This window comes from Schistocerca gregaria, chromosome 3 (assembly GCF_023897955.1).
Source record: "Schistocerca gregaria isolate iqSchGreg1 chromosome 3, iqSchGreg1.2, whole genome shotgun sequence".
In the NCBI taxonomy this organism is placed as follows: Eukaryota; Metazoa; Arthropoda; class Insecta; order Orthoptera; family Acrididae; genus Schistocerca; species Schistocerca gregaria.
The window spans coordinates 840,497,429-840,509,950 of record NC_064922.1 but is presented as its reverse complement, the minus strand read 5'-3'; the positions used below and the strand labels follow the sequence as shown (position 1 = coordinate 840,509,950).

The 12,522-nt window shown below is 46.3% G+C and overlaps 1 protein-coding gene across 1 annotated transcript in view; it reads left to right on the top strand.

Moving 5' to 3' along the window:
• The window catches only part of LOC126355618 (testis-specific serine/threonine-protein kinase 6-like), a 59,508-nt gene that overhangs the window by 15,499 nt on the left and 31,487 nt on the right, over positions 1-12,522 (top strand). The window contains exon 4 of the mRNA XM_050005981.1: positions 3,259-3,561. Within this exon, the coding sequence (XP_049861938.1) occupies positions 3,259-3,561 (303 nt within the window). The remainder of the gene's footprint in view (positions 1-3,258; positions 3,562-12,522) is intronic.

Sequence of the window (12,522 nt, the reverse complement as noted above, 5' to 3'; positions counted from 1 at the left end):
CAACAAAATGATACGGTGGCGTTCAAAGCAATGGGCACTGGCGGGGCACCAGCAGGTGCCCACTAACCATTGCTGACTGGTTCATGGCTCACAGCCACAGGTAATGAGAGAGCCAGTCGTGTCTGTCTGAGTGACATCATCAAGCTGCTAGCCATCCACAACTAACATGCAGAGTCGACCGCACTATCCAGGGTCGCTAATAGCTTCGGAAACAAGTGAACAGGACATGCACTACCACGCTGTACACTGCACACATGAAAGGCAGCCATCGGTAGCACAGTTTCTATACGAGAGTGGGAGGTGGGAAAGCTAAGACTGTGCACCCCCATGACGACAGAGGTACAGCTGAACCTCCTCGGATGGGAACCAGACTCCCTCAGGGTCGAAGGCAGTAGAAATTGTTGTAGGGCTTTCAAGTGACCTCCTGATAGAAGGTGCCTAAGTCCTTCCCACGACACGGATGGGGAGTGCTGTGGCTAACACCATCAAAGTTCTCAAAACGGGGCTTGCTGTTCATAGTAACTGCTAGACAGATGGATGAGCAGGTGTTACATAGACGTCGCTCCTCCACAAGGATGGTTTAACGCAGATTGGGATACTTCCATTGGGAATTAGTAACATTTGCCAGCTGAAAAACGCTCCTGTCGGAGCACAAATGGGGCGAAAATGTTCCTCGTTAAAAGACTCTGACAGATAATTTGGGAACCATCTCGTGCAGTCCTCATTCCGCCTTCCTTACCAAAAATTTTGGCGTGCGAAGATATTCTGAATCATTTTCCCCAATCTCATTTTGTGGTGAAGCTCATGAGGCCAGCAGAGGCGCTTTAAACAATTTCTTGCTGTTAGCAAAGGCACTCACGTTAGTCGGCTCCTGGCATAGCCCATTAACGCTAAAATTTCGTCGCACTGTCCTAATGGATACGTTTGTGCTCCGTCCCACACTGATTTCTGTGGTAACATCAAGTAGTGTTCTAGTCTGTAAACACTGACAAATCTATGCAAACGTCGCTGCTCTCGGTCACTGCACTGTCCGTGGTGATAGGTAATGCCTGAAGTTTTGTGTTTTCGGTACACTCTTGACACTGTGGATCTTGGAATACTGAATTCGCTGACGATATGTGAAACAGAATGTCACATGCGTCTAGCTCCAACTAGCACTCCGCGTTCAAAAATCTTGTAACTCCCGTCGTGCTGCCATAATTACGTCGGAAACTTCTTCACATGAGTCACCTGAGTACAAATGACAGCTTCACCAATGCAGCTCGCTTTTACACCTTGTGTACGCGATACTACCGCCATTGTAGATGTGAATATCGCCATCCCATGACTTATATCATCTCAGTGTAAGCTTCCACTATGACGACAAGCTGTTCCATCGCGAAGCGCTCCATTACTAACCACAGAGAAGACTGACGAAAATTGTGCAGCGTTAAGTGTTTAGCGTCTGAAGACGAAACCGTAACGCGTGTATGTACCAGAGCACCATGAATTTAGGAAGACTGTATTATATTCTGTATCTATTCAGGTAGCAGTGAATGACGACAGTTGAGATAATTACACTACTGGCCATTAAAATTGCTACACCTCGAAGATGACGTGCTACAGACGCGAAATTTAACCGACTGGAAGAAGATGCTGTGATATGCAAATGATTAGCTTTTCAGAGCATTCACACGAGGTTGGCGCCGCTCGCGACACCTACAGCGTGCTGACATGAGGAAAGTTTCCAACCTATTCTTCATAACAAACAGCAGTTGACCGGCGCTACCTGGTGAAACTTCATTGTGATGCCTCGTGGAAGGAGGAGAAATGCGTGCCATCGCGTTTCCGACTTCGATAAAGGTCGGAACGCCGTGCTGGATCGCAACGGCCTCGTATCACTAGCAGTCGAGATGACAAGCATCTTATCAGCATGTCTGTAACGGATCGTGCAGCCACGTCTCGATACCTCAGTCAACAGATGGGGACGTTTGCAAGACAACAACCATCTGCACGAACAGTTCGACGACGTTTACAGCAGCATGGACTTTCAGCTCGGAGACCATGGCTGCGGTTACCCTTGACGCTGCATCACAGACAGGAACGCCTGCGATGGTGTACTCGACAAAGAACCTGGGTGCATGGATGGCAAAACGTCATTTTTTCAGATGAACCCAGGTTCTGTTTACAGCATCATGATGGTCGCATCCGTGTTTGGCGACATCGCGGTGAACGCACACTGGAAGCGTCTATTAGTCATCGCCATACTGGCGTATCACCCTGCGTGATGGAATGGGGTGCCATTGGTTACACGTCTCGATCACCTCTTGTTCGCATTGACGACACATTGAATAGTGGACGTTACATTTCAGATCTGTTACGACCCGTAGCTCTACCCTTCATCCGATACCTGCGAAACCCTACATTTCAGCAGGATAATGCACGACCGCATGTTGCAGGTCCTGTACGGGCCTTTCTGGATACAGAAAATGTTCGACTGCTGTCCTCTCCAGCACATTCCCCAGATCTCTCACCAATTGAAAACGTCTGGTCAATGGTGGCCGAGCAACTGGCTCGTCACAATACGCCAGTCACTACTCTTGATGATGTGTGGTATCGTGTTGAAACTGCACGGGCAGCTGTACCTGTACACGCTATCCAAACTCTGTTTGACTCAGTGTCCAGGCGTACCAAGGCCGTTACTACAGCCAGAGGTGATTGTTCTGCGTACTGATTTCTAAGATATATGTAGCCAAAATGTAATCACATGTCAGTTCTAGTATAATATATTTGTCCAATACCCGTTTGTCATTTGCATTTCTTTTTGGTGTAGCAATTTCAAAGGCGAGTAGTGTATATATTTTCACAATCAGATTAATATTTACAGGTCAAGATACACATATTTGCGCTTTGAAGTGGACGCGGCCACAAGCTAAGGACTGCAAAGACTGTGAGTCGTTTCACACACTGTTCTGTCTCCCGCCGCTTCGAATCTACTGTTGAGTGATCTTGGGGGAGGGCGGGCCATTCTCGTTCAGGTGCAGATACTTCCAGACAGAGTTCCACTTGGTCGAATGTAGCGACCGAACATTTAGTGCAGCCGTTTCACTGGAACTGAAATGGCAGGCATTTTAGAAGTAGCGTTCTTTATGCGAGATCCTTTGTTACCCACAGACTGTGGCCACGGGCCCCCCACCCTCCCCTCCAGCCAGGGAGTCTCAGCCCTCACGAATTCTGGGCTACTGCAGACTGTGACGGGAGCGCACCTCTGCTGCACAGGGCATTCTGATGCCGAGCACCACGTACTGCGGCTCGCTGGCGTACGCGCCACCGGAGATCATCGAGGGCAAGCCGTACAACCCCAAGGCGGCGGACGTGTGGTCGCTGGGCGTGGTGCTGTTCGTAATCCTCAACAAGGCGCTGCCCTTCGACACGACCAGCGCCAAAAAGCAGCACCTGCAGCAGGTGACGCGCGACTGGCGCTTCCGCTCCAAGGTGGTGCCGCTGCTCAGCGACCACGTCAAGCTGCTCGCCGCACAGATGCTCGAGCCCGTCACCACGAGCCGGCCCACCATCGACCAGGTGTGTCTACTGTACCAGCCGGCACCGCTGTGGATTTTGGGCCGTGGCTTCACCCTTTCCTTCTGACAATGTCTAAAAAAGTGACCTGTGCCTTTTGTGGGCAACGCAAGCCCACCATCGACCAGGTGTGTCTACTGTACCAGCCGGCACCGCTGTGGAATTTGGGCCGTGGCTTCACCCTTTCCTTCTGACAATGTCTAAAAAAGTGACCTGTGCCTTTTGTGGGCAACGCCAGCCCACCATCGACCAGGTGTGTCTACTGTACCAGCCGGCACCACTGTGGATTTTGGGCCGTGGCTTCACCCTTTTCTCCTGACAATGTTTAAAAAAGTGACCTGTGCCTTTTGTGGGCAACGCCAGCCAACCATCGACCAGGTGTGTCTACTGTACCAGCCGGCACCGCTGTGGATTTTGGGCCGTGGCTTCACCCTTTCCTTCTGACAATGTCTAAAAAAGTGACCTGTGCCTTTTGTGGGCAACGCAAGCCCACCATCGACCAGGTGTGTCTACTGTACCAGCCGGCACCGCTGTGGAATTTGGGCCGTGGCTTCACCCTTTCCTTCTGACAATGTCTAAAAAAGTGACCTGTGCCTTTTGTGGGCAACGCCAGCCCACCATCGACCAGGTGTGTCTACTGTACCAGCCGGCACCACTGTGGATTTTGGGCCGTGGCTTCACCCTTTCCTCCTGACAATGTTTAAAAAAGTGACCTGTGCCTTTTGTGGGCAACGCCAGCCAACCATCGACCAGGTGTGTCTACTGTACCAGCCGGCACCGCTGTGGATTTTGGGCCGTGGCTTCACCCTTTCCTCTTGATAATGTCTAAAAAAAAGTGACCTGTGCCTTTTGTGGGCAATGGCTCTACCAACTGATCTATCCGAGCAACCGAGCGAGATGGTGCAGTGGTTTCCACACTGGAATCGCATTCGGGCTGACGATGGTTCAAACCCGTGTCCGGCCACCCTGATTTGGGTTTTCCATGATTTCACTAAATCGCTTCAGGAAAATATCTGGGTGGATCCTTTGATAGGGCAAGGCCGACTTCCTCCCCCATCCTTTCCCCATTCGTTGGGACCGATGACGCCGTTGTTTGGTCCCCTCCCCAGAATTAAAGAATAAACCTGCCCAAACACGAATCAAGACCTGTCCTCATAGCTGTACTTCCGCCAGTGCCTCGCCTCCTACCTTCCAAACTTCACAGAAGTTATCCTACATAGCATGGCGAACTAGCAGTCCAGGAGAAAGGATATAGTGGAGACACGGCTTAGCCGCAGGCTGGGGGATCTTTCCAGAATGAATTTTCGCTCTGCACCACAGTCTCCGCTAGTACTATGTGTATGATAAAAGTAAAGAGACTGAAACCTCCTGGTAGATTAAAACTGTGTGCTGGACCGAGTCTCGAACTCAGGACCTTTTCTTTCGTTGGCAAGTGCTCTACCGACCTTTTTTTTGCATTTTGCTCGTTTTTTGTTGTACTTGGTTGTAGGGAACGTCACAAATAATGGTTCAAATGGTTCTGAGCACTATGGAACTTAACATCTGAGGTCATCAGTACCCTAGACCTTAGAACTACTTAAACCTAACTGACCTAAGGACATCACACACATCCACGCCAGAGGCAGGATTCGAACCTGCGACCGTAGCAGTCTCGCGGTTCCAGAACTGAAGCGCCTAGAACGGCACGGCCACCGCGGCCGGCGAACGTCAGATGACCTCCACTGAAGTTCGTTGTTGATTCTTTCACTCATTTTTTTTATTACAGAGACCAGCCAGGTCTCTGACTGAACAAGCTCAGACACCGTGCCGGCAGCTCGGCTGAGCTATCCAAGCACGACTGACAGCTTCTGTGAAATTTGGAAGGTGTGAGACGAGATACTGGCAGAACTAGAGCTGTGAGGAGTGGTCGTGAATCGTGTTTCTGCAGCTCAAATGGTATTTATGTGGTCGTTGTACGTCTCCAGATATGATACGACATCGCTTTACTTGTGGAGGTCATATGGCAAACTGGTCTTGGATCAGGACACAATTAACCTTCCTTACTCGATCTTCTGAGGCTGCGTACACTACATACATTATATTGCGCCCAAATTCTTCTTTCTTTCCAAGGTGGGAAACCCATACCGTTATGTGGTTGCTGGGACACGTCGTTCATTACGTTGTAGAAGGCCAGAGGGAAGACCACATGAACTTTATACAGTACGTGATCACTACCTATTGGACATGGTTGCGAATGCCTCTACGTCGAGACCTCTTCGATAACGTGTCGAATCTTATTTTCCGTAGGCAAGGTTTTGGTTAATTTAATTTTTCTGGTGAGTGTTTTTCTTTGTTATGTATGTTCCCATCTGATTTGCTTCGCCTTGTCCTTTCCCGATTTCCCTGTTACTTTTGTTTTGTGTATTGACTCAGCATAGCTCCAGTTCTATTGTAAAATGTGTATAGATGAGCCGGTCGCGGTGGCCGAGCGGTTCTAGGCGCTTTAGTCCGGAACCGCGCGACAGCTACGGTCGCAGGTTCGAATCCTGCCTCGGGCGTGGATGTGTGTGTTGTCCTTAGGGTAGTTAAGTTTAAGTAGTTCTAAGTTCTAGGGGACTGGTGACCTCAGATATTAAGTCCCATTGAGCTCAGACCCAATTGAACCATTTTTTGTATAGATGAAGTATAGATACACATGAGCGTCTACAATCCTTGTAGTCAAATTGGGATTTTTCTTTTAGTTTGCTATTTCGAATGTAATCTGGTTTCATTTTCCTTCTACTTTTAGATTCCATTACAAACTATAAAAATTAATAGAAACACAAAAAATTAAAAATTATTAAAAAACCATACAAAAATAATTGTTGATACATACCATGTGAGCTTGATGGTGGTTTGTCAACTATGTTCTCGTTTTTTCTTTTATGATAATTAATTTTTTCTCCCATTTGCAGCTTTTATTACGTGATGATTTGACAATGGTCTACTGAAGTGTCATGATAGTACCAAGTCACTCTGATAATTAAAAAAAAAACGGTAGATCACTTGCCGGTGAAAGGCAAAGGTTCCGAGTTCGAATGTCGGTCCAGCACACAGTTTTAATCTACAATGAAGTTTCATATCAGCGCACACTCCGCTGCAGAGTTAAAATATCATTCTAGAAACATCCCACAGGTTGTGCTAAGCCATGTATCCACAGTATCCTTTCTTCCAGCAGTGCTAGCACTTCAAAGGTTCGCCGAAGAGCTTGTGTGAAGTTTGGAAGGTAGGAGACCAGATACTGAAAGGATCAAAGCTGTGAGGATGGGTCCTGATTCGTGCTGCGGTAACTCAGTTGTCAGAGCACTTGCCTCCGGAAGGCAAATGTCCCGAGTTTGAGGATCGGTCCGGCAGAGAGAGTCAATCTGCCAGGAAGTTTCATACCAGCGAAAACTCCACTGCAGAGTAAATATTTTATTCATGTAAAGAGGCTGATTATTTATCCAACAACTTTTTTTCAAATAACAGTATTGCGTCCTTCAAGGCATTTACATTCAGCAACTATACACTAGCCGAGACAATGTTCCCATTCCTGGTAGCAGCAGTAAAAGGCTTCAGCTGGTACTGGCTTGAACATGTCAGTCACATTCTCTTGAACGTTCTTCACAGTCTATACGTAGTTCTTTTAAAACATTTTCCAATTTCTGGAAAAGAAAAATGTCACAAGGCTCCAGATCATGTGAATAGGGTGGGAGGGGGCTATGAAACTAAAGGAATGCCTTTTGAGGTCAAAAATTCCGTGATGGAAGTGGCCATCTCACGTGGGGCGTTGTCATGATGCGGCACTCACTTGTCTGCAGTCTCCGGTCTCATTCCACTCACCCCTTTTCCTGCGCCTTTCAAGGACGTCTTTGTAAAACGGTTGGTTGACAGTTCATCCTAGTCAAACCAATTGTTTATGTCCCATACCACAACTGTAAAAATGCAGAACTGCGTTGTCCTGATCTTTGATTTTCTTGTTCGAGGTTTTTTCGGTCGACCAAATGTCTTTGTGTGCCACCCGCCACTTTGCCGCTTTCTCTCAAGATCATTCTCAAAAGTTCACTTGACAGAACCGTTCGTAGTCATTGGCAATCCTCTCAAGAAAGTCAACATGCGCGTTTCTTCGATTGTCCTTCTGCTCATTTGTGAGTTTTTTCGCCACCATTTTTGCATAAACCTTTTTCATGTGCAAAACTTCGGTCAAAATCTGATGTATGGTGAAGGTGTTTAAGTTTGGCAGGTCACTCATCATCGTTGCTGATCTCACAAGAACACGCACCCGTTCGACGTTTCTGTCTGTTTTTGAAGTTAAAGGTCCCCCTAAACGAGGTTCATCTTCGACGTGTTCTCGTCCTTCCAAAAACGACCTGTGCCAACTAAAAACTTGTACTCTTGATAAGAAATGTTTCCCATAGGCCTGCTTCAACTTTTCAAAGGTCACACTCCACTTGCGGAATGCCCAATTGTAACATAAAATGCGATGGTATAACTTTACTCTAAACGCTGCTGTTCCATTTTCGTAACACACAGCAAAAACACAACTTCACCTATGCCCTCTCGAAAATCACGTGATGACTGTACACGAAGCTGGAACTCGGACTGAGCCTCTGGAAGGGATGAACACACCGGTCTACTCAAGCAGAACAGCACAGCGTTGCCAGATCGCTCACGCTGTTGTCAGTCTCAGTACTTTTCTCACACATCTTCTATGCAACTTTGTGACAGATTGAAACTCTAAACTGGACCGAGACTCGAACCTGGGTCTCTCAAGTTTCGCAGGAGAACGTCTGTGAAGTTTGAAAGGCGGAAGACGAGGTACTGGAGGAATTAAATCTGTGAGAACAGGTTGTCGCTCGTGCTTGAGTAGCTCAGTTGGTAGAGCACTTGCCCGCCTAAGGCAATTGTCTCAAGTTCAAGTTTCGGTCCGACATGCATTTTCAGTCAGCTAGGAAGTTTCATATCAGCGTACATTCCACTGCAGAGTGAAAATCTCTTTCTGGAATGTCTAAAAGCAGCGGCAGTAATGGTCAGATGCGGTAAATCTTTACTGATATTTTATCTCCTTTATGGGGAAGTAGCTTGACAAAATCGATCTGCAGAAATACCATTGTAAAAAGATTCATTTCTTTAACTACTTAACTACAAATTTCATCACTTGAGTATTGCTGCAAGGGCAGTCTCACCCCAGTTTCCATTGTTGACAGATGTATCCAAGATGGCGGCGATGACGTCAACCAAGATGGCAGCATGTAGGCTTGCCAACAGCGCATTATGTAATCCAAGATGGCGGCTTTTGGCCAGAAAGTGTCACACCCCCTCCCTCAGAAATATGGTGGGAAATTCAAATTCCAACAGGATAATGCATTACACCACAGTTATCTATACTAACCTAAGAAAATCACGCAAATATACGTCACTTTGGCTACCTCCACTAACCTAAGTCATCCGACTGACACATATTCCAATGAACTGCCCCAAGTTTGAATTTTAGTTGTAAACAAAGGTCAATTCAGGTATCACTACTAAGCTAAGAAAATGGTGAGAAAGAAAGAATACTTGGACTAACCTCAGCCACCCGACCACCACCTCTTCCTAGGAACTGGCACCAAGTTTGAATTTTGACAGTAAAGAAAGGTCACTTTGGTTTTCGCTACCAACCTAAGAAAATTATGGGAAACAAAGCCACCACCTCTTCCTAGTCACCCAGCCACCACCTCTTCCTAGGGGTTGGTGGGGAAAAGACTCAGCCTGCACTACCCTGATGGAGAGAGGAAGGAGTGTTCGTTATTTATTTTGGAATAATTTATTTTAGGATGGAGTATATTTATCACAGTGATACAGAACACATAACTCATGTATAATGCTCTACACACACACTTGCTAATTGTAAACTGTCAAAAATAATGCATTGCACAGCCTACAGACTGCAAACCACTCATAAATAATGCAATACATTTACATCCAGAGAGCCAAACAACTCGTAAATTGTCAAAATAATAATCCATCTAAAAGACTCTCCAAACATGCTTGCTAATCGTCAACTGTCGAAATCATGCACCAGTCTTTATTAAACAATTAGAGGCAGCACCACCATCCAGTGTGTTCGCCATAAGCTCTACACTCCAATTGGCCTAGTACACAGCGCCACCACCAGATGGCACTGTCGTCCAGGATGGCGACCATGATGTCAGGTGATGACGCAAGTACAGTTACCCAAGATGGTGTCAAACAGTGTGTTCACCACAACGTCTCGACCTAGTACTAAGTACCACCACCAGAGAGCGCTATCGTCCATTCCGTGATATAATCCAAGACGGTGGGAGGAAATGGCGGGAAAATGACTCTGCCTATGATGGATATAATTTTTCTGTTTTGTGACGTAATCCAAGATGGTGGGGGGAATGGCATGTAAACGACTCTGCCTGTGATGGGCATAAGTTTTTATTTTGCAGGCAGTGTCTCCACCACAAGATCTGGACTCCAACTGACCTACTACACACAATACTGCCATCAGAGTGTACCGTCATCCCTCCTGTGATGTAATAGAAGATTTTGGTCTGGAGGGGGAAAATGTCGCGAATATGACTCAGCCTGATCTGGACTGCTGGGGAGAGTAAGGGAAGAGTGTACTCTATTTAGTTTTGAACATTTTATTTAGGGAGGGAGTATATTTATCACTGACGCAAAACACTCACCCTGATGTGCTTTGGGTCACAATACACAGTCTGTAGACCTGAAAACTACTTCTAAATAACGCTCTCCAGAAACGCAAACAACTCCTAATTTTCCGAAATAATTTCAGTACAAACCCGCAAACTGCTCCTAAATAAAGCAGTACACAGATGTGCAGACACGAAATCAACTTCTAAACTGTCCAAATAGAGCATGGCACAGCCTACAGGCCCAATCGCAAAATAATGCAATAAATGCACACAGACACTGTCCACAATTCCCTGTCCAGTAGAGTGCACAGGAGGTTAGCAGCAACCCTCGAGAAGTGACGCGGCCGTCAGCTGTCAAACTACACACAGGTGCCCTCAGGCATTTAGTGGCGACATCCCTTTCATACTTGACACCAGAGAAATTCCTATCCAAATACGTTTTCACCTAGACAGGTGCCGACGTGATCGGGCAGGAACGCAACCGCCAGCCGCTGCCACACGCAGGTGAAAGTTGCCTCTATTTCTGAGTATACAGTCTCTGTTACACTGACCTCACAGAACTCCAAGGTGCAGTCCCAATATGCGAGACACCACCAGACAGCACTTGTCTTTACCGTTGGTGACAGAATAGCGCAGGCTCCTTTCCCCCTAACACAACATACAAGCTGCATTCTGCTGTGGATACCCGGCCCAGCGTGACTGACACCTCGGTGTGAAACGTCCACATGGCGACTCGCCATTTAAAAGGTTCTCAATGTTATTCTTATGTCACATGGCTTTGTAAAAATTAACAGCCAAGTGATCTCTCGGGAATTTATAGTGTCCCAGAAATATTTAATGCTCGATTTCTTGATATTTCAGCTTGTATGCACGGAATTTCCTGCCATAACAGTAACTACTTACGAAAATAACATCTAATGCACTCTTCCCAGCGCTGCTAACACGATAGCCTTCCTGCTCTCAACATACGCAAAGGTTCTCACCACTATGTAGAGGCTTCTATATCTCAACAGAAAGAATGTGAATGATAAGAGCATTATGATTAGCTCTTATCGAATTTACCCGCCGAATTACTGATGCTGCCGGTATCGAAACATTGTCTGCCTTCTTTTTCCTTCTGCAGACGAAACTTTCAGTGATTATTTTACAATGATCACCATACTGCACCGATAACTAAACCTGTCAAAGTGCCATACATATCATCAAATACGCAATGACTCTTACTCAACTACACTGCTCTCCCACTGAGGACAGCAGCTTGAATATTGAGCTACAATGGTATATTTCAATGGGTGAGTGTCACATACATTAACGTGTACTAACGTGCACTAACGTGTACTAACATGCACTCGTTTCCCCTCGGCACAAACAAGTTACTGTTTCTGCTCAGAACCTGCTTCCTTGCTTGCTCCCTTTTCTGAGCACAATTCCAGACTTGGGTATTATAAGAAGACACGTATTTTCCCATGGTTCACCATAATATAGTACCATTTTTGCTGTACTTCTCAATATCAAGCAATCGCTAATGCAACATAATTCCCAAGATATAGACTGAAATTATTTGTTTGTTTAGCCAGGTGCACCGTGCTCTAAACCACTGAGTAACTAGAAACAAATAGAGGAAACTGTTATTTTCACTCTCGAATACCGAAGTCGGCGATGTAACAGATTCCAAATCAATCCTATAATTTACTAGCCAACTAAGGTCTTTTCTGTGTCTAGAGAAGAGGCAAACGTGTCTTCCACATGCCTGATGCACACACCACAATCGATCTTCTCTCCACTAATTAAAGGCGCGAAATGTGCAGAAGCAGTGAACCAAATAATCTACTTGGGTGGCAATAACGGTCCAGTGCAAACGCACCTCCGTGCATAAATCTTCTGAAATCTCCACTTGATCACGAAAGCCGTCCAGCACATACTAAGCATTAGTTCGCTATACGGCCATCTAGAGAACGGTAAAGTCAACTCAGATACAGTCCTACACTCCAACAGGCCTCTGCATTCAGACAGCTGCTGCCGTTAACAGGAAACATGAATCATTCCCACTACAGGTCATTCACACACAGAATCATCACAGAAATGCGGTCACATATATTTTTGTCATTATACTCACAATTAAATCTTACGATTGTGGTCTCAACTGAACGGCATTCGACAACAAGCGAAGTATTGGAAATACACCCTGCTGTTGCCAGTGGCTCTCGATATAGAAATATCACTACCTTTCTTATGACTTGACATACTCTTCCTCTTTGCTATCACAGTACTCCGAGTCAAATGCACACCCTCCTTAGGACTG